The sequence below is a fragment of the Heterodontus francisci genome, chromosome 33 (genome assembly GCF_036365525.1).
Source record: "Heterodontus francisci isolate sHetFra1 chromosome 33, sHetFra1.hap1, whole genome shotgun sequence".
In the NCBI taxonomy this organism is placed as follows: Eukaryota; Metazoa; Chordata; class Chondrichthyes; order Heterodontiformes; family Heterodontidae; genus Heterodontus; species Heterodontus francisci.
Window position 1 is genome coordinate 23,998,890 of NC_090403.1, and position 26,344 is coordinate 24,025,233.

At 41.7% G+C, this 26,344-nt stretch overlaps 1 protein-coding gene across 1 annotated transcript in view; it reads left to right on the top strand.

The window, feature by feature from the left end:
• Positions 1-26,344, top strand: part of LOC137348055 (26S proteasome non-ATPase regulatory subunit 11) — a 97,508-nt gene that overhangs the window by 65,678 nt on the left and 5,486 nt on the right. Inside the window, exons 7-13 of the mRNA XM_068013180.1 lie at positions 481-625; positions 1,789-1,849; positions 3,298-3,360; positions 7,280-7,405; positions 18,755-18,790; positions 20,904-20,955; positions 21,783-21,925. Coding sequence (XP_067869281.1) covers positions 481-625; positions 1,789-1,849; positions 3,298-3,360; positions 7,280-7,405; positions 18,755-18,790; positions 20,904-20,955; positions 21,783-21,925 — 626 coding nt within the window. The remainder of the gene's footprint in view (positions 1-480; positions 626-1,788; positions 1,850-3,297; positions 3,361-7,279; positions 7,406-18,754; positions 18,791-20,903; positions 20,956-21,782; positions 21,926-26,344) is intronic.

Below are 26,344 nucleotides of genomic sequence, written 5' to 3' on the forward strand. Positions count from 1 at the left end.
TTTGTGGGACCTTCCTGTGTGCATATTGACTAAAGCGCTTTGAGATAAACTGGGGTTGCAAGCCACAAGCCTATCCTTTTTAATGCTTTCTTTACAGCATCAATATCACCACTTGTATTGCACCGGTACTGGTGCTTTGATGTAGATAAGAGAATATCCAAGAATATTTACAGTGCAGTTCTGGAATCAAACATGGAACCTTTCTGTTCCATATGGCTTACCTGTTCACTGACTTAACCAGTTAGTCATGGGGCAATCTGAGAACGCAACATTTTGAGGCAATTCTTCTCTATGAATTGGTTTGGAACAGTTTAACCATTTCTAATAGAAATACTGTCCAAATGGCATTTCCCACGCCCATTAGTATGCTAGAGGTACACAATTGGGAAATGAGGTGATCCAAGCAAGAAAATAGATTGCCTTTAGACATGGTCTCCAATTAGTTTTGCATTAATGTAAGATTGTTGCTTCTACATGTAGGTATTATCCATGCTGCTGAAGAGAAGGACTGGAAGACTGCTTACTCCTATTTCTACGAGGCATTTGAAGGATATGACTCTATTGATAGCCCCAAAGCTATCACAGCATTGAAATATATGCTACTTTGCAAAATTATGTTAAATATGTAAGTTTGAAAGTTTTGGTCAAAATTGTTTGTGCAGGGTACTAAGGGAATAGAGGGATATGGAGTTGGTATAGCAAGATGGAATTGCGCAAGACGACCAGCCATGATCTTAGTGAATGTCGGAGGGGCTGAATGGCTTACTCCTGCTCTTGTTTGTTTGAGAGAAGTTACACAGTTCCTTGGAAAACAAGTCCAGTTTGTCTGGTTAAAGGAATATTGCATACATAAAGCAACTGAATTTTTGATGGTCTATGCAAAGTCTAAACCTGGTTGACTATGTAAATATGGTGAAGCAGTGGACACAGGCCATTTCTCTCAAGTCTCACCCAGACAGACTGCAAAAGTGCCTTGTGTTGAACCTATAAACCCTGATGTTTTGTGATAAACCAGGCTGCAGTTATGGTGATTGTTTCTATCCCATGTTTCAAGTGGTCAAAGTTTTTTGCTTGGTGGGGTGGTTTGGTAGCGAAGGTGGTACGATTGGCGATTGAGGCATGCATTCATTTGCATTGTTCTGCTTGTAGCCCACTTGGCTGCAATTACTCCACTAAAGATACCTGGCCACTTATGTATGGTAAACTGTTTTGAGAAAGAGCAATTGACCAAGCAACAAATTAATGGCTTACAATAATTCTGAATATAACCCTATATGGATGTGCACCATATTAGATAGGAAAGGTGTTGAGCATATTTTTAAAAACAGTCTTGTAATTTGAAGGCCTGGAAGCAAAAACCTGAATTTAGGGGTAATTTCAGAATAATGATAATGTGATTCATGCCTGATTTATATTTTGTAGAATTTCCCGATACTAGTGAAGACTTTCTTAGCACATTCTCCTTTTCTATTTCCTGTAGTTACAGATAAAAATACAGTCCCTTTGTGGTTTTGAAAATGCTTGTGTAACTAATGCTGCAGAATGCATTTAAAACTGATGTCCACAGTGTCCTGAATACGTGGCTTATCAAAGATGGATAGTTCCATTGTGACTGCAATGCCCTGGCATTGCCATTCTTGTGCTTGCGGGGGTGGGGGTGGGGGGTGGAGAGAAGAGACAGTCAGAAAGGATGAAATTAGGTTTCAGAGTAGGCTTTGGCAAGTTGTATTACAATACTTGAAGAAAAGTGGATCACACAGCAATTTTCAAAACATGTGTTCTTTTCAGACCAGAAGACGTGCAGGCATTGGTGAGTGGGAAGCTTGCTCTCCGATATGCTGGGCGACAGGTAATATAAAAATTCAATATTATTTAATTTCAGGAAAAGGGGAGATGAGAGGAAAGGGTAATGAATAGTTTCCCAGTATGATTTTGTCTGTTTCTCACAGATGCTTATGGTCCTTTGGCCCCAGGTTACCTAGAGTAGGAAAATATTTTCTTCCTCAATCTGAAATCTGATCAAGAGCATATGTTCCATCATATGGATGTGCAGTGCATTCTGTTTATATATAAATGGGCCAAGGGTTATTGGGTGTTTTGTCAACTCTCGATCATCCATGCAGTCAGGACCCAGGGTCGACCTGACTTCCCCATGTGACTATATCAGTTGACAGGACTGGGCCGGTCAGGAAAGATTTATAATGGTAGTTTGGGCTAGCTTTAATGGGTAGTCATTGACTACATTTGCAGAAGGCAAGGTGGAGTTAGCAACAGACCATTTGGCTAACTTGCAAGGTTATCATTAGTATGTGGAAAAGCAAATGTCAAGAAAAGTAATTGGTAGTTCTGTCCTCTTTCAGATGAAGTATCTGAATCAGTTTTCCCACCTTCCTTTTCTCCAGGCCTGGATCTGTGGTGTGTTAGTAGTCTAGCACTATTTTATTTTTCCATGCCATTTTTCTTGTTTCAAAAAGCTGCTGTACCCTTAATCCCAGCAAATCCTCGGTATCTTACCCAAAAGCTTTGCCAATGGCTTTGCAGGTGTTCAGTTGTAGAAGACATCACAGATTAACTGATGTGCATAGACTTTCTAGTCGGGGTCCAAAAGCCCAGGATTTTCAATTACAGCACCTCTAATGTTGAGAGCCATCAGAAATGAAAGATCAAATCTACAGCCTTCCTGGTCTATATGGCATGGTGTCACCAGTGGTGATGCATTTACCTATTGCACCACTCAGTGAGCATCTGATGTAATTTCTAAAAGAATTTGTAGCATCCATGAAAGGTGGACTGTGGAGAAAGGGAATTCAAGCACAGCATTTGGCTAAGTTGATGGGTCTTTCCTTTGATCTCTATTCATGTGTTTCAGCATTTAACATGTTGAGCCATGCAGGTAGTGGTGGGGACCGCAAAGGCGAAGTACGTAATTCTAAAAAGCAGCATCAAGTTTAGAAATGGTTTCTAAATTAACTGAAACACATGACAGAAAAGCATAAAATAGGGCTAATGTGTGATAGAGCAACAGTGGTATTGGGCTGGCAGGGATATTAAGTTCTGTCTACTGTCTTGTCTTAGTCCTAAAATACACTCCCAGTTGAACACTGTTACTCTGTTTTGTTGAAAAGAACTCGGGTGAAACATATAGCTTGTTATACAAAGACACACACACATGGGTGTGTCATACAGTAGTCCAAGCTATTCTTTTGTACCTCTGGTATGTTTAAATAGTGATTGACAGTAAACTCTAGCTGCACCTAGTAATTTCACTTCAGCTAATGGTTATCTTTTTATTTTAAGACTGATTCGTTAAAATGTGTGGCCCGAGCAAGCAAGAATCGATCGCTGGCTGATTTCGAAAAGGTAAGTTACAGGAAACTGAACTGCAGGTAATGAGAAATGTCACTGTTAGCTGATGTGCAGAGCCTATAGCAAGAGAGATGCTGATTACTAGGGGCATGAAGTTCTAAGTAATGAGAAAGGATACATTGTTAGCTGATATGTTTGCCTTCTCACTGAAGAACAAAAATATAACAAAGTTTTACCTATTTGTGGAGACAGAGTTCAAAGCAAAGCTTGAGACTTGACAATAGTCAATGGGCCACCCCACTACAGAGCATGCCTATGAAAAGTGATGTACAGTGGTTTGTTGATACTGTTTGTCAAGTTGAGAAAATTTCCCATACAAAAAATGGGAAAATATTTGTTCCCCTGACATTTATCCTGCTCCTTGCAGTTGAAGGTGAACTGTAAATGTTAGCAATATTGGATGCAGTGCTATAAGGTTTGAGGATGGGAGGGTGTATGTGTTGCTTCATTTCCCACTGAGCTTTCTACAGACAACACATTTGTTCTTGCTGAGGAGTTTACAGCTTAGAGAAGCTCGGGATGCCCTCCCCCTCCTCCCCACAAGGAAAAGGCCAGATTATCTAACTTTTTAAGTTTAGATCCAATTTTGCCTTCCAGTTGAAAATGAAGAACACTAAAAATACATGAATCCTGGATCATAAAATTGAGTAGACTTCATAAAATTAAATATCTCGTTCGTATTTTTGGCCTGCTATTCATAAGTGTTTGGATCAGGAGCTGTTCTCAATAATGTCGCCATCTACTGAGAATAGACAGTGGAAATATATTTTTAAACTTGGCAGGTTGTACCAGCTTTTGGTCCCCAAACTGCTGTTCACTGGATGTTAGCTAAAATTGTTCTGAATTGTGTTATGACCAGGTGAGAAAGGTGTCTTCGGAGTCTTTTACTGTCTTCACCCGGTCTTATTGTAACAGGGTTTAATTTTAAACAGTGTTTTGAGCTCCCCCTTGGTGAATCCTTGTTCACCACTTTCCAATTATAAGGCAAAGAAATTAGCATAAATAGGCTTACTTAGGTTTAAAGAAGAAAAGTGAAATTTATTAAAACTTAAACTCTAATTCAGTTAGCGCCTACGGATACACGCCGCGTCCCATGCTAGCATGCAAATGCGATACGCGCATGCAAATAGAGACAGAAAAGGGCAGAAGAAAAATAGTGGAGAGGTTTGAGGCAATTTCTGAAGAGGGTTTTTTTTTATTGTGCTTCGAGCTTGCTGTAGAGTCCTTGATTGTAGTTAGTCTTGCTTTTCGTTGGGGCTCAATATTATTCTTAAACCTTGTTCTCTGTAGGAGACTTTTCTCTCTTTGGGTTCATGTGGCTTTAGTGGTTTCCGAAGCTGGTGAGAGTGAGATGAGAGCAGACAGGAGAGAGGTCTTTTCAGGTCAGGAGCAAAGAGCTTTCTCCGTTTCAAACATTCTGTGGCAAGTTCAAATTCAAACAACCAGTTAGTCATGTGACTAAACTGGTCTGACGAGGTCATGAGTGTATTGGAAAAACAGGGATTGGGTTCTTTGTTCCAACACTATCTGCTAGTATACAAAAAAGGTCTTTCCAGCGAGGGGGCTGGCAATTCCTTGTGATGGGCCCTGTTTTCTTCCCAGCAACATTTTTGAGTTTTTAATGTTCATGTTGCGAAATAATGTGTGCCTCACTCTTGGCAAGTGGGGGCCTGCATGACGATAGTAATTGTCTATATTATTGAGTTAAAGTTGCTTTTAAAGGCCATTTATCTTCATGATATTGGCTTCTATAAAAGTTTTTTTTGTGGCAAACCTGTTGTTTGGGAAGGTAATAGAAGTAAGAAATATTTTATCACGTCTGCCTGAAGCAAAGTTATGTATTTAAGTGAGATGTACAATAATTTGTGCATTTCTGAACAAATGGGGTTAAATAAGTTTGTCAGACACTTGCTAATCATTTGAAGTAATACCTTAAGTTCAGAAGAAAAGTAGAGTCGATGGTGAATTTGTGGGTTGTTTGTTACGACTGTGGTGATAATAGGTTAATCTTGAGTGTTATACGACTTGGTATTTTAGTAGAAGAAACATTTCATTTTAAAACCAAAAATCTAAATTCATCCAGGCTGACAAGTCACTCAGACTTGGTGAATTTCCTGTTAAAGAATTTAACTAGCGCCTTTCACGATCTCGTGTTCCAAAGTGCTTTACAGCTAATGAAGTACTTTTGCAGTGTAGTCAATGTTGTAATATAGGAAATGCAGCAGCAAATTTGCACCCAAAAAGTTCCCACGAACAGCTGTGTAATCGAATTTTTTTTTTTGTGATGGTTGAGGAATAAATATTGGCTGAGACACTGAGGATAACACCCTTGCTCTTTGTCAAACTTGTCATGTGATCTTTTACCGGTACCTGAAAGGGCAGACGAGGCCTCACTTTAGTGTCTCATCCAAAAGGTAGCACCTCCGACAGTGCAGCACTCCCTCATTACTGCACTAGATTGTTAGCCTAGATTTTTGGTCTCAAGTCCTGGAATGGAACTTGAACCCACAGACTAGAATCATACCAACTGAGGCATGGCTGACCCCGTTGTTCTTGGTATGCCTCCAGCTAATATAAAAGAAAGATATTCACCCTTTGGATGGGCACCTTCTACTGGAGCAAGTCCTTTATTAACTGTTCAGCGTGTCATTGAAAAATATCTTCTTTAGCCAAGGCTATTCCCCTTAGTGATGGCAAGCAGCCTGCAAAGCAAAAGGCTAAATGCAAATGTCAATTATTCTAGAATGATTGGTTTAAGCATTTTTGTCACTGCTAGGTACTCATGACAGGTTTTCCCTTGCTAAATTTAGTCCTGCAGAAAAAACATAGTAACAGCATGAGCATCACTTTAATTTGCTTAAGTTGTGAGCATATGAATTTTATAGATCCTGAAATATTCTGTTCCTCAGGGTAGTGTCTGAGACCCAACCATCTTCAGTTGTTTCCTGAATGACCACCTTTCAATCATAAGGTCAGAAGTGGGGATGTTCGCTGATAACTGCACAATGTTCAGCACCATTCGCGACTCCTCAGATACTGAAGCAGTCCATGTAGAAATGCAGCAAGACCTGGACAATATCCAGGCTTGGGTTAATACGTGGCAAGTAACATTTCCGCCACACAAATGCCAGGAAATGACCGTCTCTAACGCGAGAATCTAACCATCTCCCTTTGACATTCAATGGCATTACCATCACTGAATCCCCCACTATCAACATCCTAGGGGCTACCATTGACCAGAAACTGAACTGGAGTAGCCATATAAATACCGTGGCTACAAGAGCAGGTCAGAGGCTAGGAATCTTGCAGCGAGTAACTCACCTCCTGACTCCCCAAAGCCTGTCTACCATCTACAAGGCACAAGTCAGGAGTGTGATGGAATACTCTCCACTTGTCTGGTTGGGTGCAGCTCCAACAACACTCAAGCTCGACACTATCCAGGATAAAGCAGCCCACTTGATTGGCACCCCATCCGCAAACATTTGCTCCCTCCACCACTGACGTACAGTGGCCGCAGTGTGTACCATCTACAAGATGCACTGCAGCAACGCACCAAAGCTCCTTAGACAGCACCTTCCAAACCCATGACTTCTATTGCCTCAAAGGACAAGGGCAGCAGATGCATGGAAACACCACCACCTGCAAGTTCCCTTCCAAGCCACACACCATCCTGACTTGGGACTATATCGCCATTCCTTCACTGTCACTGGGTCAAAATCCTGGAACTCCCTTCCTAACAGCACTGTAGGTATACCTACCCCACAAGGACTGCAGCGGTTCAAGAATGCAGCTCACCACCACCACCTCGAGGGCAATTAGGGATGGGCAATAAATAATGGCGTAGCCAGCGACGCCCACATCCCAGGAACATCCTGTTCACCGTAAATGACAATTCTGCCTTTCGGGTTTGCAGGCTTTAACAGATTTCCAAGCAGAGCTACGAGATGATCCGATTATCACCACGCATCTGGCAAAGCTGTATGACAACTTACTGGAGCAGAATCTAATCAGAGTGATTGAGCCTTTCTCCAGAGTTCAGGTAATTCCAAGTAGTATGAAGGAAATAAAATTCCCATAGTACTTGTATGTAACAAGTCTGGGATCCATCCTGAAATTAATTTTAATGTTTCATGTTATACAAAAATATTGGCTGCTTTAATATTGCTCACATGTAGACTGAATATTGATGATTTCTTTGCAGTGACCTGTTTCTGATTGACACCTTTTTGATAGAATTGTATGTGGCGTCCATGTGTATATGGAAGATAGTGTCCCTTAAAGATGTCCCCTTTCATGTCAACCTTTCCTACCAGTTAACTAATTTTTGCTGCAGAATTTGTTTGCTCATAATATGAAAATATTGCATTTTGTTTTCTATCTCACTCTTGGCCATATATCCGCTTACACCACCTGCAAACTCAACTCCCTAAATACTGTTTGACCACATCTTACGAAACAACTTTGGGTCGTGGAACTATTATTTTCACATTAGGTCCCCATAGTAAAGCCTCTTTGTTGTTGTAGTTTACTTTTTTAAAATATAGATTTAAACTGGTATGAAAGAGATGTATTCCTTTTCCGTAAAAGCAAAATACAGCAGATGCTGGAAATCTGAAATAAAAACAAAGTGCTGGAAATACTCAGGTCAGGCAGCATCTGTGGAGAGAGAAGCAGAGTTAACGTTTCAGGTCTGTATCCAGATTTTTCGCCTTGTCTGATCTGATGAAAGGCCACAGACCTGAAAGGTTAACTCTGCTTCTCTCTCCACAGATGTTGCCTGACCTCCTGAGTATTTCCAGCACTTTGTTTTTATTCCTTTTCCATTCCGCTTTCCACACCCTTTAGCCATCTCCTGATTGAGACCTGGGAATACATGTTCAGCATGCAAAAGAAAGGATCCATCCATTATTTGTACTGGTGCCAGCATATTACTGGCTGCGCTGTATAGATATGGGCACCATCTTTGTGTGCCACGTCAAATTTTCCTAGTTCATGCATTGGGTTTGTTGCTCCTAGTGCTGTTCACTTCTTCACTATCGGTATCTGCTAAGAAAAAGCAGCCTTTCTCTGGTCAGTCATCACATTTCCAATAAAAAAAAGTTTAGTCTGTCATGCTGGAAAAAAAACTAATTAAATAGGTAGGAGCCCTTTATCTTCACATTTTCCATCCATCCTGAATGGATTAAGGCTGCCTCAACCCAAGAGTTTATAGTAGCACATTCTCTGTAATGAAAGGTGTGAGAACAGTATAAAATACCCATTGCTGAGCACACCACCAGTAATTTAACAGCCTGCCTCCAGGCAATGCTTACACCATAAGGAACAAGTGCACTACTTATTCTGTGTGAAGTGGGATAAATTAGTAAGTGTAAAAACATAAGAAAAATGAACACTCCTAAGAAAAGATGGTAGTTGTCAGCTGATATGGTCCAGCCACGAATCTTCATCCGCATCAAGCACTGTCAATAACTTGCCAACAGTGGCAGTTCCTTGTGCCCAGATTGAATTGGGATACTGGTTAAACTCAATAAACAATCAGGGGAGCCCTGTGGCTATGTGGCCCCAATGGTCTGTAACCATTGATTTAGTATAAGTATCCTGCACTGTAACTCAGTGCAAAGCAGAAAATACTGAAATCTCTTCAAATTTATTTGCTATCTGAAGAGGGAAGTTGCTTTTGTATTCAAATTTCATTTGACAGTAGGTTAATTGAGTATAGTTATGATAAAATATTTGAATATAGCTTATTTAAAGTTGTACTGAAGAAAAGTGCACAATGTGGCTAAATGGAATTTTGCAAGTTTTTTACGATCAGGCTGGTTTAAATTCTCTGGTAGGCATTTATATAGCCTATCAATCTGCCACTGTAACCATGCATGTAACTTGCCATACCACTTCGTTAGACTCTTTATTTTAACTAAATCCATTCAATGAGAACCACCCCAGTATCGAGATGATGAATAGTTCAGCCATGCAGATCCTTTTGAATTATCTAACCTCAGCCAGCCAGTGGCGGTTTCGCTACTGCTGGCTTCTATTCTCCTAGGTTAGGAAAGGGAAATCAGGCTGAAGTCTTCTTGCTGATGGTTATCCAGTAATCCCTGCTGGAACTGTGGATGTTGATAGAGGACAGGATTTGGCTGCTACTTTGATTCCCATAGTAGTCAGATGGCCTGGTACTTGCTGTCTGGTCTCTGAGATGAAGAATAACACTCTGATGAGCTATCAGAGGAATACCAATTCGCAAAGAGCCTTACATCGAGTTTACAGCACAGAAGTGGGCCTGCCTACTTAACTACTGTATATCGGTGTTGATGCTGCACGTGAGCCTGCACCAGCAATACCATAGAAAGCATCTTCTGAAGAAGAGGAAAGCAAGGGAAAATACTAATGGAAGACCAGAAACAAATTTCTCGTCTCTAAGACACTGGATTATCCCTTTTGAGCAACAATATTTAAGAATACCCAAATTGTTCCAGATGTAGATGCCACTAAATTTTCTGGATCATCAGTGGACTGTATTAATGGAAGAAGGAACTTAACCAAGCTGTTAGTGATGTGCGAAGGCTGTCATTTCAAAAGCAAAATACGAACTCTGAGCAAGAGTAGGCTATTCGGCCCCTCGAGTCTGTTCCGCCATTCGATAAGGTCATGGCTGGACTCAACTCCACTTTCCTGTCTACCCCCGATGCCTTAGATCACAAAGTATTGAAAGAGGAGGTAGATAGATTTTTGAAATATCGGGGAGTTGAGGGCTTTGAGGAGCTGGCACAAAAGAGGAGTTGAGGTCTGGGGCAGATCAGCCATGATTTTATTGAATGGCGGGGCAGGCTTGAGGGGTGGAATGGCCGACTCTTGCTTCTATTTATGTTCTTTGACTCCCTTGTTTGTCAAGGATCTGTCTACCTCTGCCTTAAAAATATTCAATGACCCTGCCTCCACTGCTCTTCGGGAAGAGTTCCACAAACTGACAACCTTCAGAGTAAAAAAATTCTCCTCGTCTCTGTCTTAAATGGAAGACCCCTTATTTTTAAACTGTATCCCCTAGTTCTAGTCTCTCCCATCCTTTCAGTGTCCACCCTGTCAATCCCCTCAGGATCTTATAAGTTTCAAATCCTCTCCGGCCACAGGAGAGGTGCCAGAGGACTGGAGGACAGCAAATGTGGTACCATTATTCAAGAAGGGTAGCAGGGATAAACCAGGTAATTACAGGCTAGTGAGTCCAACATCAGTGGTAGGGAAACTATTAGAAAACATTGAGGGACAGGATTAATCTCCACTTGGAGAGGCAGGGATGGTCAGCATGGCTTTGTCAGGGGGAGATCGTGTCTAACAAACTTGATTGAATTTTTCAAGGAGGTGACTAGATGTGTAGATGTAAAGCAGTTCGTGGAGTCTACATGGACTTCAGTAAGGCTTTTGATAAGGTACCACATGGGAGATTGGTTAAGAAGGTAAGAGCCTATGGGATCCAGGGCAAATTTGGCAAATTGGATCCAAAATTGGCTCACTAGCAGGAGGCAGAGGGTGATGGTCGAGGGTTGTTTTTGCGATTGGAAGCCTGTGACCAGTGGTCTACCACAGGGATCAGTGCTGGGACCCTTACTGTTTGTAATGTATATTAATGATTTAGACGTGAATATAGGAGGTATGATCAGTACGTTCGCAGATGACACGAAAATTGGTGGGGTCGTAAATAGTGAGGAGGAAAGCCTTAGATTACAGGACGATATCGATAGGCTGGTAAGATGGGCGGAGCAGTGGCAAATGGAATTTAGTTCTGAGAAGTGTGAGGTGATGCATTTTGGGAGGACTAACAAGGCAAGGGAATGTACAATGGATGGTAGGACCCTAGGAAGTACAGAGGCTCAGAGGGATCTTGGTGTAGTTGTCCATAGATCACTGAAGGAAGCAGCACAGGTAGATAAGGTGGTTAGGAAGGCATATGGGATACTTGCCTTTGTTAGCCGAGGCATAGAATATAAGAGCAGGGAGGTTATGATGGAGCTGTATAAAACACTAGTTAGGCCACAGCTGGAGTACTGTGTACAGTTCTGTGCACCACACTATAGGAAGGATGTGATTGCACTAGAGAGGGTGCAGAGGAGATTTGCCAGGATGTTGCCTAGGCTGGAGCATTTCAGCTATAAAGAGAGACTGAAAAGGCTAGGGTTGTTTTCCTTGGAGCAGAGAAGGCTGAGGGGAGATATGATTGAGGTATACAAAATTATGAGAGGCTTTGATGGGATAGATGGGAAGAAACTTTTTCCTTTAGCGGAGGGGTCAATAACCAGGGGGCATAGATTTAAGGTAAGGGGCAGGAGGTTTAGAGGGGATTTGAGGGAAAAAAAATTCACCCAGACTGTGGTTGGAATCTGGAGCATACTGCCTGAAGGGGTGGTAGAGGCAGGAACCCTCAACATTTAAGAAGTATTTAGATGAGCACTTGAAATGTCCTAGCATACAAGGCTATGGGCCAAGTGCTGGAAAATGGGATTAGAATAGATAGGTGCTTGATGGCTGGCACAGACACGATGGGCCGAAGGGCCTGTTTCTGTGCTGTATGACTCTATAAGATCACCTGTCATGCTTCTAAATTCCAATGAATGCAGACCAAACCTATCCAACCTTACCTCAAGATAACCTTCTCGTCCCAGGAATCAGTTGTGAACTTTCTCTGAACTGCCTCCAGTGCAATTATATCCTTTCTTAAATAAGGAGACTAAAACTGTGCACAGTACTCCAGATGTAGTCTCACCAATGCCCTGCACAACTGTAGCAAAACATCTCTACTTTTATATGCCATTCCCCTCGCAATAAACGACAACATTGCATTTGCCGCCTTAATCACTTGCTGTACTGCATGGAGAGGTGGTGGTGTAGTGGTAATGTCGCTAGTCTAGTAATCCAGAGGCCCAGGCTAATGCTCTGGGGACATGAGTTCTAATCCCACCACTGCAGATGGTGAGATTTGAATTCAGTTAATAAATCTGCAATTAAATGCTTGTCTAATGGTGACCATGAAACCATTGTCAATTATTGACAGCTGGTTCAAGGAAGAAATCTGCCATCCTTACCTGGTCTGGCCTACATGTGAGTCCAGACCCACAGCAATGTGGTTGACTCTTAACTGCCCTCTGAAATTGCCTAGCAAGCCACAGTTAAAGGGCAATTAAGGATGGGCAATAAATGCTGGCCTCACCAGCGACGTCCACATCCCACAAAACAAATTTTAAAAAACTAACTTTTTATGTTTTGTGTACTAGGACATCCAGATCCCTCTGCATCTGAGTTCTACAATCTCTCCATTTAAATAATATGTGCTTTTCTATTTTTCCAGCTAAAATGTTCACACTTTCCCACATTATACTCCATCTGCCAAATGTTTGCCCACTCGCTTAACCTATCTATATCCCTTTGCAGACTCCTTATGTCCTCTTCACAACTTACTCTTCTACACATCTTTGTATCATCAAATTTAGCAACAGACATTCTGTCCTTTCATCTAAGTCATTGATATAAATTGTAAATAGTTGAGGCCCCAGCACTGACCTTGTGGCACCCCTCTAGTTACAGCTTGCCAACTTCAAAATGACTAATTTAATACTACTCTGTTTCCTTTTGGCTAACCAATCCTGTATCCATGCTAATGTTACCCCCTATACCTTGGGCTCTTGTACGAGCATTCCTTACCCTCCAAGCAACACCAGATGTTCATGCCTACAAATCTTAGCTGAACGCATTCAAAGAGGGACTATTAATGGAGGCACAAAATGATGCAACGACCCACAACTGCTGCAGAGCCTGACATATGGGGAGACTAGCTTAAGCGGTTGAACGCCATCAATCTTTGAAGACTTACCCTGCCAAATAGAATTATACAACACAAAAACAGGCCCTTCGGCCCATCGTGTCCATGTCGGCCATCAAGCACCTATCTATTCTAATCCCATTTTCCAGAACTTGGTCCGTAGTCTAGTATGTTATGGCGTTTCAAGTGTTCATCTAAATGCTACTTAAATGTTGTTGGGGTTCCTGCCTGTAAGACCTCTTCAGGCAGTGTGTTCCAGATTCCAACCACTGTCTGGGTGAAAAGGTTTTTCCTCAGATCCCGTCTAAACCTCCTGCCCTTTAAATCTATGCCCCCTGGTTATTGACCCCTCTGCTAAGGGAAAAAGTTTCTTCCTATCTACCCTATCTATGCCCCTCATAATTTTGTATACCTCAATCAAGTCCCCCCTCAGCCTTCTCTGCTCTAAGGAAAACAATCCTAGCCTATCCAGTGTCTCTTCAGAGCTGAATTGCTCTAGCTCGGGCAACATCCTGGTGAATCTCCTCTGCACCCTCTCCAGTGCAATCACATCCTTCCTATAGTGTGGTGCACAGAACTGTACACAGTATTCCAGCTGTGGCCTAATTAGTGTTTTATACCACTCCATCATAACCTCCCTGCTCTTATATTCTGTGCCTGGGCTAATAAAGGCCAGTATCCCATATGCCTTCCTAACCATCTTATCTACCTGTGCTGCTGTCTTCAGTGATCTATGGACAAGTACACCAAGGTCCCTCTGACCCTCTGTACTTCCTAAGGTCCTACCATCCATTGTATATTCAATGGAAAAGCTTTATCAACTGATGCTGAGGTAGCAGCAGGAACCCAGCAGAATGTGGGCTATTAGAATATGGGCTTCCATGTTAATATTCACTGGCCGAAAACTCATATCCAGGTGTGTGAAATTAGAAAGGTGTGGAAAGTCAAGCTAATTATCTCCTGTTTAGGATTTAAATTTGATCGTGAACAATGAATCAAACTGCTTATATTGATGGATTGTGTGATCCTATTTTTTAACTTTTGGCTCTTGTTTTTTGAATTGGAGAGTTATGAAGTGTAGTTCTTGGTTTGAGATCTGCTGTATCTCATTTGACAGGTGAATAGAGCCACTAATAAACTGCATATGTAGAAATCTCCACCCTTCCATGAAAAGTATTTCCCCTGCTGAACTGAGTATATATTGTGCCTCAATAATGACCTGGTTGAATAAGAAATTCACTGTCAATGCCTCACCACACTTGCACTCACCTTACATGCATAGTGCACCAGTTGCTTGGTGGAACAGCAAACATACTCTGCCATGTTGCAGATCAGAAATGTCTATAGTGGACAAACGTCATTCCCATCCCCCCCCTCCCCCCCCCCGTAATCGAAAACCATCCCCTCAGCCAAGAAACCCCCTTCCACACCCTGAGAATTATATTGATGACTGGAACTCAACTGAGGTAAATCTTCCCATGTTCCTCATGTTACTAAATCATTTGAATGTGACAATTGTATACAAAATATAGAAGATACCATTAAAAGTGGGATCAAAACAGAATGCTGGAAATACTCAGGTCAGGCAACATTTGTGGAGAGGGAAGCAGTTAACATTTTAGGTCAATGACCTTTCATCAGAACTGGGAAAAGCTTGAAATGTAATAAGTTTTAAGCAAGTAAAATGGGAGTGGGTAGAAAAATAGCAGAATGGAAGGTGTGATAGAATGGTAGATGGGAGGGATTAAATGACAGGGTTAGTGGTGCAGGGCCAAAGGGAGTGGTAATGGCGCAAGTAAAGAAACAAAAAATGATGAACAGCTGCTATCCAAAAGCAAAAACGAGGGGAAAATAGACTAAAACTGAAACCTGCAAAGAAAAAGGAAACAAATTGAAAACTCCGATTGCAGTCTGAAATTTTTGAACTCAGTGTTGAGGCCAGAAGGCTGCAGAGCTCTCAATCGAAAGATGAGATGCTGTTCCTTGAGCTTGTGTTGAGCTTCGTTGGAACACTGCAAGAGGCCAAGGACAGAGAGATCAGGACAGCAAGGTGGAGAGTTAAAATAACAGGTGACTAGAGCTCTGTCATGCTTGCAGACTGCACTGCGATGTTCTGAAAAACAGTCACCTAATCAATGTTTGGCCTCCCCAGTGTAGCACAGACTGCATTGTGAACAGCCAATACAACATACTGAGTTGAAAGAAATACACGTAAATCGCTGTTTCACTGGGAACGAATGTTTGGGGCCTTGGACGGTGAGGAGAGAAGAGGTAAAGGGGCAGGTGTTGCTTCTCCTGCACTTCCATGGGAAGGTGCCATGGGAAAGGGGGGGTTGTTGGGGATGATTGAGGAGTGAACCAGGGTGTGGCAGAGGGATCGGTCCCTTCAGAATGCTGAAGGGGAAAGATGTGACTGGTGGCATCAAACTGGAGGTGGTGGAAATGGCAGAGGCTGATCTGTTGAATACGGAGGCTGGTGGGGTAGAAACTGAGGACAAGGCGAACCCTATTGTGGTTCTGGGAGGGAGGGGAAGGGGTGAGAGCGGAAGGTCGGGAAATGGGCCAGACGAGGTCAAGGGCCCTGTCAACCATGGTGGGGGCATTCCTTGGTTGAGGAAAAAGGAAGAGACACAGAAGTGCTGGTTTGGAAAGTCATCAAATCAGATGCGATGGCAGCTGAGAAACTGGGAGAATGCAATAGAGTCCTTTGCAGGAAGCAGGGTGTAAGGAGTGTAGTCGAGGTAGCTGTGTGAGTCAGTGGGCTTGTAGTGAATATTTGTTAACCTATCCTCAGAAATGGAGGCAGAGAAGTTGTGGAAGGGAAGAGTCAGGGGTGGATCATGTGATGGTGATAGGGTGGAAATTGGGAGCAAGGTTGATGAAATTTTCCAGTTCAGGGCAAGAAGCACCGTCAGTCATCAGTGTACCAGAAAAAGAGGTGAGGGAGGAGTCCCAAATAGGACTGGAACAAGGAATGTTCCACATAGCCTACAAAAAGGCAGGCATAACCAGGACCTAAGTGAGTACCCATAGCAACACCTTTTATTTGGAGGAAGTGTGTGGAGTTAAGAGAAGTTGTTCACTGAGAACAAGTTCAACCGGGCAGAGGAGGGTGGTGGTGAATGGAGACTTGTTGGGCCTCCATTCAAGGAAGAAACAAACAGCCCTCAAACTGTCCTGATGGGGGATGGAGGTGTAGAGAGACTAGACGTCCATAGCCAAAGAGAGACAGTTAGGGCCAGGAAATTAGAAACTATTGAAGTGATGGAGGGTGTTGGAAGAGTCACAGATGTAGGTGGCTGGAGACTGGGAACGGGGAGAAAAATAGTCGAGATGGGAAGAAATCAGTTTGGTGGGGCAGGAACAGGTTGAAATGATCAGTCCACTAGAGCAGTCCTGTTTGTGGATCTTGGGGTGGAGTTAGAAGTGGGATGTTCGAAGTTGGAGGGCTATGAGATTGGAGGCCGTGGAGGGAAGTTTTCCGGGGGAGATGAGGTCAGTGACAAACCTGGGGACGGTTGCTTAAGGTTTGGCGGGGTCATAGTCCAGGTGAGACAGGAGGAAGTGTCGGAAAGTTGGCAGTCAGCCTCTGCAAGGTAGAGGTCAATTCGCCAGACAACAGTACCACTTTTTTTCAGCAGGTTTGATGGCATTATTAGAGTTGGACCTGAGAGAATGGAATACAGCAAGGTTAGAATGAGTGAGGGGAGCAGAGAAATTGATGTCACGCCATTGTCACACTTGAGAGAGAGTTAAGAGATCAAAGGGAGGGATCCAGGAGAAGGGGGAATAGTGGAGATGGGTAATAGGGTCCTCTGTGTTGGGGGGAGAACTCCTGGACAAAGTGCATGCGGAGACAAATGCGATGGAAGAACAACTCCGTGTCATACTGACTTTAATTCATTGTGGTGGGGACCTAAGACGATGGAGCTGAGGCCTTTGCTAAGGACATAGTTCGTGGTCAGAGGGGAAACTCTGAGGTTATTGTGAATACACCGCAGGGAGTAAGGTTAGAAGAATGGATGGGGTCAGAGGGAAATGAAGGGGAAGAAATATCTGGAGGGCTTTGTTACCCATGTGTTGCTGAAGCTTGTGATCCTTCACACCTGACGGGAAGAAAAAAGTTTTTTGTTGAAGTATCTGATGAGACAAAGAATGAAATGAAACTGCAGACCAAAACAATTTTGAGATAGTGAGTTGGTGCTGCTGAAGAAAGAGTTGGGAGTGTGCATGTGACGACACATGGCATTGTGTGGATCTCAGGATGCAGCAAGAACAGCGGTTCAAGGAACGCTGAATGCCTAGGAGACATCTGTAATCATGGGTAGATCTGAAACATAAAGGGTGGAATTTCAGTTGGAATCGACATGGAATAATTCGGAGCTGGAGACGATTGCTGAGGTATCATCTGTAATCGTGGGTAGATTCAAACATGAAGGGTAGACTTTTCCGCTAAAAATGGGCCTGATTTTTACATGCATTCATATGTAAAAGTCACTGCTTATGCACGTTGGTTCTATTAGCTTCAGTTATTGTGGTTTGTGAAGTTAATTTTCTGCACAGACATGAAGATATGTAAAATTTCCTAACTAGTATATAAATTGTTCACACCCATAGAACAATGTAATGGTCATTACACCACAGAAGGAGGCTATTTGGCCCATCGAGTCCATGCCAGCACTCTAGAGCAATTTAGTCAACCCCATCAATCCCATTCCCCCACTCTATGCCCCTTAACCCTGCAAATTTATTTCTCTCAAGTGCCCATCCAATTTTCTTTTGGAATCGTTATTGTCTCTGCTTCCACCACCCTCGTAGGCAGCGAGTTCCAGGTCGTTGACACTCGCTGCATAAAAACATTCTTCCTCACATCCCCTCCCTCCCATATCTCTCGTCCTAAATCTTAAATCTTTGTCCCCGAATCATTGTACCATCAGCTAATGGGAACAGCTTATCTTTGTCTACCTTATCTAAACCTGTCATAATCTTCACCTCTACCAGATCTCCTTTGCTCCAAGGGGATTCTCCAACCGAACCTTGTAGCTAAATTTCCTCATCCCTGGATCCATTCCGATAAATCTCCTCTGCTACCTCTCAAGGACCTTTACGTCCTTCCTAAAGTGTGATGGCCAGAACTGGACACAGTACTCTAGTTGCGGCCTAACCAAAGCTTCATAAAGGTTCAGCTTAACTTTCCTACTTTTGTATTCAGTATCTCTATTTATGAAGCTTAAGATCCTATATGCTTTGCTTAACTGCTCAAATTTTTTGCCGCAAAATGTATCCATTACTTTCAGACTAACTACTCTTGTATAATGAAGGTTTGTTTTACTGAAAATATTTGATTGTCGTTTTGCATATCTCATATCCACGTTTTTTGAGTATTAAGAGCACAAGTTCTTTGGCAACTTTTTAACTTTCAGTGAAAATATGCAGCCTGAGTTGATGCTTGATTGTGTTGTGAAGATCCTTGCATTCCATTTTAACAAATGACTTGCAACTGTTTCTTTTCATCCTGCCTTTTTTTAGTGGTGACTTGGAGATAACAAAATGAAATATTTTTTCTTAATCTTACAGATAGAACACATAGCAAGCATTATAAAACTATCCAAGGTAAGTGATTGTCTATATTTAAATAGGGAATGCAGAACTGTGAATTTTGTTGATATTGATCTGAATCTTTAAAAAAAAAGTCAGTTTGTCTCACTTGATAGCATTCACCTCAGGCAGAAGATTGAGGACTCGAGCCTCAGTCCAAGATTAGAGCACGTAACCTAGGCTGAAACTTCAGTGGACTGCTGAAGGAGACATTAAACTGATACTTCCTCGATTTGATCAGGTGGTTCAGATGAGCATAAGGGAGGTGCCATTATGTTGTTCAAAGAAGAACAGTCCTTGCAAAATTCATTCCTCAACCCAACACACTGAAAGTAGATTAATTGGTCACTGATTTTTATTGTTTGTCGCGGTCTTGCTGTAAGTAAAATGGTTGCCTTGTTTTCCTACGTGTACATCACTTCAAAGTAATTCATTATATGTGAAGTGTTTCAAGACAATTTGAGTTGTGAAAAGGTGCTATAAAAATGCCAGTCTCTCTTGGAAATCTGTTTGACACTCTTCTGCAATAGTATCTTAAAGTAACCTTATTGCATTGTCACTAAAACTACATGAAGCCAAACAGAAGTGTTGTGCTTGTGTCCCTGGTGCCTGACTGAGTTTAGTAAATGAGTGGCTGAGCCTTTCAGACCAGGAAGGTCCTGGGTAACCTTTCTTCTGCTATTTAGTTGATCTTAGCCAGAATACTACAGTTGGCTTCACTGTCTTTGGGTTAAGGAGGGGAAACTTGGGCAGCATTCCTCAATTTTATCCAGGGACCATGCTACAAGTGATCATCGGGTAAGGATAGGAATAAGCTGAGTTCTGATACCTCCCTTTGATGGAGTAGACTAACGGTACTAAATGTTGAGCTTTATTAAAGAACAATGGACTCTGGAGCTGTATCCCAGCAAGAAGTTAACACCGTCAAGAGGAGAGAAAATCAGGGATTTAAAATAACAAAAACATCAGTTCTCTGCAGTGCAGTTACTATAAATAATTAACTTCCACAGCAATTATAGATTGGATTAACTTGTCACTTTCTATAAACTAATATTTGAATCTGCAAGTCCTGTAACAAAGTGAGAATCCAAAGTAATGAGTTGAGAATTATTTGCAATATCTTTGCCTCCCTATCTTAATCTATTCTCTGAATGCTTTCTGAATAGATACAGTAAAACTAGAAAAGTTTCAACCCTTAACTGGCATCCTTCACCTTGGTGAGCACAACTTTTAAAAATAAAACAGGATTATCTATTGCTCTCGAACTGAAGGTCTTGCTTTTGATTATTTTTCTACAGAGCAAAACACTAATCTTTATAAGAAGCAGTTTTATTTCTAGTCTTGCTATATGTGGCAGTTGGTCTCAGTCATACTGCACTGTTTCAAAGTCAAGCACATGAAATTTGCATTACCTCCCAGCATCTTTCCTGTTCAGTGCTCCCACTGGAGTAATGAGGGTGTTTTGAGTTGGGAATGAATGGCAAGCCATTTTTCAACACAAAATTAATTTCACTGAAGTTGACAGTTCATCAGTGTACAGATGATTGGCTTGATAATATGTAGTGTCCCAATCACTGACCTCATGGGGTTAAGTCCCAAGTAGTTCTGCTATGCAAACTGCAGTGGCACTCTTGTAGATGAGTCTCACATTTTTATCCAGATCTCTAAGGTGCTGGATGATTTCTTGACGGTTGAATAAAACTGGGTGGTGCAGCTGTATTTGTGCCCTTCCTTGAAATTGAGCAAGTTCACTGCTTGTTGATGATGTAGTTGAGAGCTGAAAACCAATGATGGGAAGTGCTTTGTTTTGAGTAGCTTAAAGTCTAGATCCATCCTTGGGATTGATGGTTGAAAATAACTCTTGTCCCAGGTGTAACTGAAATGCTCAGAGTTTAACAGCACATCAAGTAAGTTGGTCGGAGTTTGCTTATCTTGAAAGCTGCCCAGCTTCCCAATCTGTTATCTTCTGCGGATCCTTGGAAACTTTATTTGCCTGAATTTTAGCTCCCATTCAGCCAAGATGGGGAAATCTCTGAGAATTTTGCCCTAGATAATTCAACCAAAGTGATCTCTTCAGTTGGGCAACTGTAAAAGGCAAATTGGACCTGACACTGTACTGTAATTCCAGGGTGATGTGGAAAGAAAACTCTCTCAGATGATCTTGGACAAGAAGTTTCATGGTAAGCATTGAACAGTTTCTACATTGAGCACAGGAGAAACTACAACAAAGTTAAAATCATACCCCTCTCTGACATGCACTATGTATTGAACCAGTCAATAACAAAAAAATGCGATGTAACCGGTTTAACCATGTAGCCTAACTATGGTTGGAATTATAATCTTGCTTTGAGGACTAACATTTTTGCCAAGAGTTACCTTTGTCTCTTTTTTGTTAGTTTTCCATAATAAATCATCTCCCAAGACACTTATGATTTTAACTTTGATAAATCTCTTGCCCCAAATAACGTTTTACCTATTCCAGATGAAATGGAAATATTAGCTGCAAACATAGCATGTTTGCTCCAGTATGCAATTCCATACTGCATGTCCTTGGTGCAACACAGAATTCTGGTTTTGGCTGCAGAGTAAGAAATACCACGCAGAAATTAGATAGTTTTGTGTACACTGTTCTAAAATGATATGTTAAATTGGGTGATTACTTTTAACATGTCACCTTTAACCCTTTGCAGATTAGGATATTTTAAGCGGTTAAAATAACCACCTGACTCGTGATTACTAATCTGAACTAAACAAACTTGTCTTCAAGATTTGTTGGTATTGGAGTAAGCAACCCTGTCAGTATTGTGCATCCAGTAACTTTGGTGTTCTGAATTGTATACTTTCTCACTGGATATTGTACATTATGTAACTCTCCTGGTACTGGATTGATGCTTCCTTCGATTTAAAAAAAAAACTGCAGTTTTCTAGCAGGGAAACGAGAAGAAAAAAAAATTCTAGCCAGTTACATTGAAGGTTTCATTTATGTTTTATCTTGTATTTACTTAAGGTATTTTAGACCAAGGCGAGGGGGTCCTGATTGTGTTTGATGAGCCTCCAGTAGACAAAACATATGAAACTGCGCTTGAAACAATCCAGAATATGAGTAAAGTAGTGGACTCACTCTACAACAAGGCTAAAAAACTAACATAGGTAAGTGTAATATAATGCAAGGGACAGAATCTCTTTTTTAATATCCTTTTCAGGTGTACTGACGTATGTGTAGTCTCCAGCTGATATCTATGGCCGTTCATATTCGAGGGGCAAAACATTATTCATATGCAAACATGGTTTAATTCCATGAAATTGGACATCATGGAATGTTTTCATTACTCTCTACAGCTGCCAGGTGAGGCAGAAATATAATGGCCTAGATATGTGAATCTGTTATACCCCATTTTTTAATTTAAAGACCAAACTGGGAAAAAAGATTAAACGGGTGAATTGGGAGAATCCCAAGGCTTTTTATACATATATAGAGAGCAAGAGGGTAACCAGGGAAAGGGTTGGCCTACTCAAGGACAGAGGAGGGAATCTTATGTGTGGAGCCAGAGGAAATGGGCGAGGTACTAAGTGAGTACTTTGCATCAGTGTTCACCAAAGAGAAGGACTTGGTGGATGATGAGTCTAGGGAAGGGAGTGTAGATAGTCTGGGTCATGTCGTTATCAAAAAGGAGGAGGTGTTGGGTGTCTTGCAAAGCATTAAGGTAGATAAGTCCCCAGGGCCTGATGGGATCTACCCCAGAATACTGAGGGAGGCAAGAGAAGAAATTGCTGGGGCCTTAACAGAAATCTTTGTATCCTCATTGGCTACAGGTGAGGCCCCAGAGGACTGGAGAATAGCCAATATTGTTCCTTTGTTTAAGAAGGGTAGCAAGGATAATCCAGGAAATTAGAGGCCAGTGAGCCTTATGTCAGTGGTAGGGAAATTATTAGAGAGGAACCTTCGGGACAGGATTTACTCCCATTTGGAAACAAATGAACTTATTAGCGAGAGGCAGCACGGTTTTGTGAAGGGGAGGTCATGTCTCACTAACTTGATTGAGTTTTTTGAGGAAGTGACGAAGATGATTGATGAAGGAAGGGCAGTGGATGTTGTCTATATGGACTTCAGTAAAGCCTTTGACAAGGTCCCTCATGGCAGACTGGTACAAAAGGTGAAGTCACACGGGATCAGAGGTGAGCTGGCAAGATGGATACAGAACTGGCTCGGTAATAGAAGACAGAGGGTAGCAGTGGAAGGGTGCTTTTCTGAATGGAGGGCTGTGACTAGTGGTGTTCCGCAGGGATCAGTGCTGGAACCTTTGCTGTTTGTAGTATATATAAATGATTTGGAGGAAAATGTAGCTGGTCTGATTAGTAAGTTTGCGGACAACACAAAGGTTGGTGGAGTTGCGGATAATGATGAGGATTGTCAGAGGATACAGCAGGATATAGATCAGTTGGAGACTTGGGTGGAGAAATGGCAGATGGAGTTTAATCCAGGCAAATGTGAGGTAATGCATTTTGGAAGGTCTAATGCAGGTGGGAAGTATACAGTAAATGGCAGAACCCTTAGGAGTATTGACAGGCAGAGAGATCTGGGCGTACAGGTCCACAGGTCACAAAGTGGCAACACGTGGATAAGCTAGTCAAGAAGGCATACGGCATGCTTGCCTTCGTCGGTCGGGACATAGAGTATAAAAATTGACAAGTCATGCTGCAGCTGTACAGAACCTTAGTTAGGCCACACTTGGAATATTGCGTGCAATTCTGGTCGCCACACTACCAGAAGGACGTGGAGGCTTTGGAGAGGGTACAGAGGAGGTTTACCAGGATGTTGCCTGTTCTGGAAGGCATTAGCTATGAGGAGAGGCTGGATAAACTCGGACTGTTTTCACTGGAACGATGGAGGTGGAGGGGTGACATGATAGAGGTTTACAAAGTTATGAGTGGCATGGACAGAGTGGATAGTCAGAAGCTTTTTCCCAGGGTGGAAGAGTCAGTTACTAGGGGTTAATAGGTTTAAGGTGAGAGGGGCAAAGTTTAGAGGGGATGTGCGAGGCAAGTTCTTTACACAGAGGGTGGTGAGTGCCTGAAACTTGCTGCCGGGGGAGGTGGTGGAAGCAGGTATGATAGCGACGTTTAAGAGCCATCTTGACAAATACATGAATAGGATGGGAATAGAGGAATATGGTCCCCGGAAGTGCAGAAGGTTTTAGTTTAAACAGGCCTGTTCCTGTGCTGTACTGTTCATTGTTCTTTGGGTGTCTTTCACAATTATATTTAGCCACCATAGCAAAATTCAAAGGGATCATTCTACTTCAACTTTCCTAATGTGTTCACTTGCAGCACAAAGCAACTTTTCATGCAGAGTGAAATTAGCTTCTACTCTCTCTCGTATCTCGCTCAAGCTCCCCCTCTCTCTCGCTCTCTGCTCCCCTCTCCCAAAAAGTTGTGTTAGCAATCCCAAATGATTACCTTAGTTTCTTCACAGCCAAATAATCAATATTTATTATATTAGAAATCTTAACATCTGCACACGTTTTACGTCTATTTTCTCCATTTTAAATTCGTGTCTACATTTTATAATGGGAACTTGTCATTATAATTATACTCACCAAGCCAGTGGAGACAGTACAGAATGAATTACATCCATGTACCCTGTCCAACTATCCACCCTCTGGCCCTGCTTCCCCCAAGGATTACATTTGGCCTTGACTCCCCATAGAGGTTGGTTAGCATTTTATAAATCTTACGGAAGTACACGCTTTTATAACAAATTCCAGTGGAAACTGTGTATGTAAACTTATGCTGTAATTGCATGTTCCTCCTGCCTGTGGTACCGTGGTTGCTTCAGTCTGGTGTCTCCCAGCTCCTTGACCTATACTGCAGAGAAAATCCTACTCCAGTCAACACTTTGTCACTGCTTTCTGAATTGCTGAGCAGTTTGCTGTTTTAACTGAGGACAGGATAAGCAATTATTTTAAAATCGGGACTGAATTATGTCTCTGCGCCCTAATAAAATTAAAACCTGACTTCTTGCCCCCAGTCAAACAAAAGCTTGCCGTCTAGACCCGCTTCATTTGAAGACTATGCTTGCTTTTTACTCCGTCTGCAATGCCACAGATGATCATCTAGATCATCATTTTGTCATTAACATCTGTTAAGCAGTTCATTAAGACCAGGGTGGGGGGCGATGGGGGAGGTGTTGGGTGGTGCGGGTTAATTTGTCCACCCTTCACAGTGGCTTCAGTACAAGACAAATAATGGGTACTTTGGGTATACACAGGCTATTTATTTGTGGCAAACAGCAGTTAAATTGAAGAGGCTACAGTGCTGATAAAGCTACAAAATTCCGTAGAAAGATAATAAAATATAATTTTGTATATCATTTTAAATGAGACTGCTGCTCAATTTGTCACAGTAATGCTGTCATAACTGGGCTCCTGCGTTGATGGCAAGATACGTTGTTCGTTCTCCACCCAAAACACTAAAGACCAAGAGGCCATTTTCATACCAGTTGAGAACTATGATGTCCATCTAAGAACAGGATCTGAATGATTAAATGTATTGCACCAAGTTCATCCAGACTATATTGTCCTCTTAGTTGAATTTAAGGGTTCTGAAACTTTTTTTAAAAAATCAATTGATTGGTGACATTAACTTCTTCCTCCTCACTGACATGGGCTACAATTCCATGGGTGAGGGCATCTTCTCTAAGTTTCCCTTTCATTAGGTGCAAACCCACCAAGTGAATGTCTGGAGATGAGTTGATCAACGGTCATAATCCAAATCCATTAATGATGCCCACATTTCAAATTAATGTCCATCTTAAAGGTTTGAAATGTAATTCTGTGCTACAGGATTCACCCTTTCACTGACACAAGCCTTTTACTACTAAATAGCTTCTGTACAAATATCACTTTTTTGTTCATACTGCTAGCCTTTTGGGGTAAATTACTTGTCTTGTGCATGCAGTGTAAATAATTCTAGATAAATGTCATGTATTATCAAAAAAAACTCCATAATCTGATATAAGCAGCCCTTTCTGCAATTTTGAGGTCTCCTTTGCCTCAGCTGGCTGATTAATTAAAAGCATGAAGCCAGCTGATTTATAGGATTAAAGGTGATATATTAAATTATTAACTTGTTTAAAAGCTTTCATTAAAATATGACTGGCATGGAGAGTATTGTTAATGCACAGCTTGTTAAAATTTATATAAAAGCAAAATACTGCGGATGCTGGAAATCTGAAACAAAAACAAGAAATGCTGGAAATCTGAAACAAAAACAAGAAATGCTGGAAACACTCAGCAGGTCTGGCAGCATCTGTGGAAAGAGAAGCAGAGTTAACGTTTCGGGTCAGTGACCCTTCTTCGGAACTGTTTCAGATTTCCAGCATTTCTTGTTAAAATTTATTGCAGCTTTTGTAGCTTTTTTTTTAAAGATGAGAGGAAATTAGCCAATATAAAAATCAGAACCTCTGCATGTGTTTTCTCATTCTCTCTGAAGTAGCACAGAGCCTAATTGCTATGTATGAATGAGTGTTTTCTTCTCTTCCTCATGTTCTATATGGTAGTAACAGTTTTA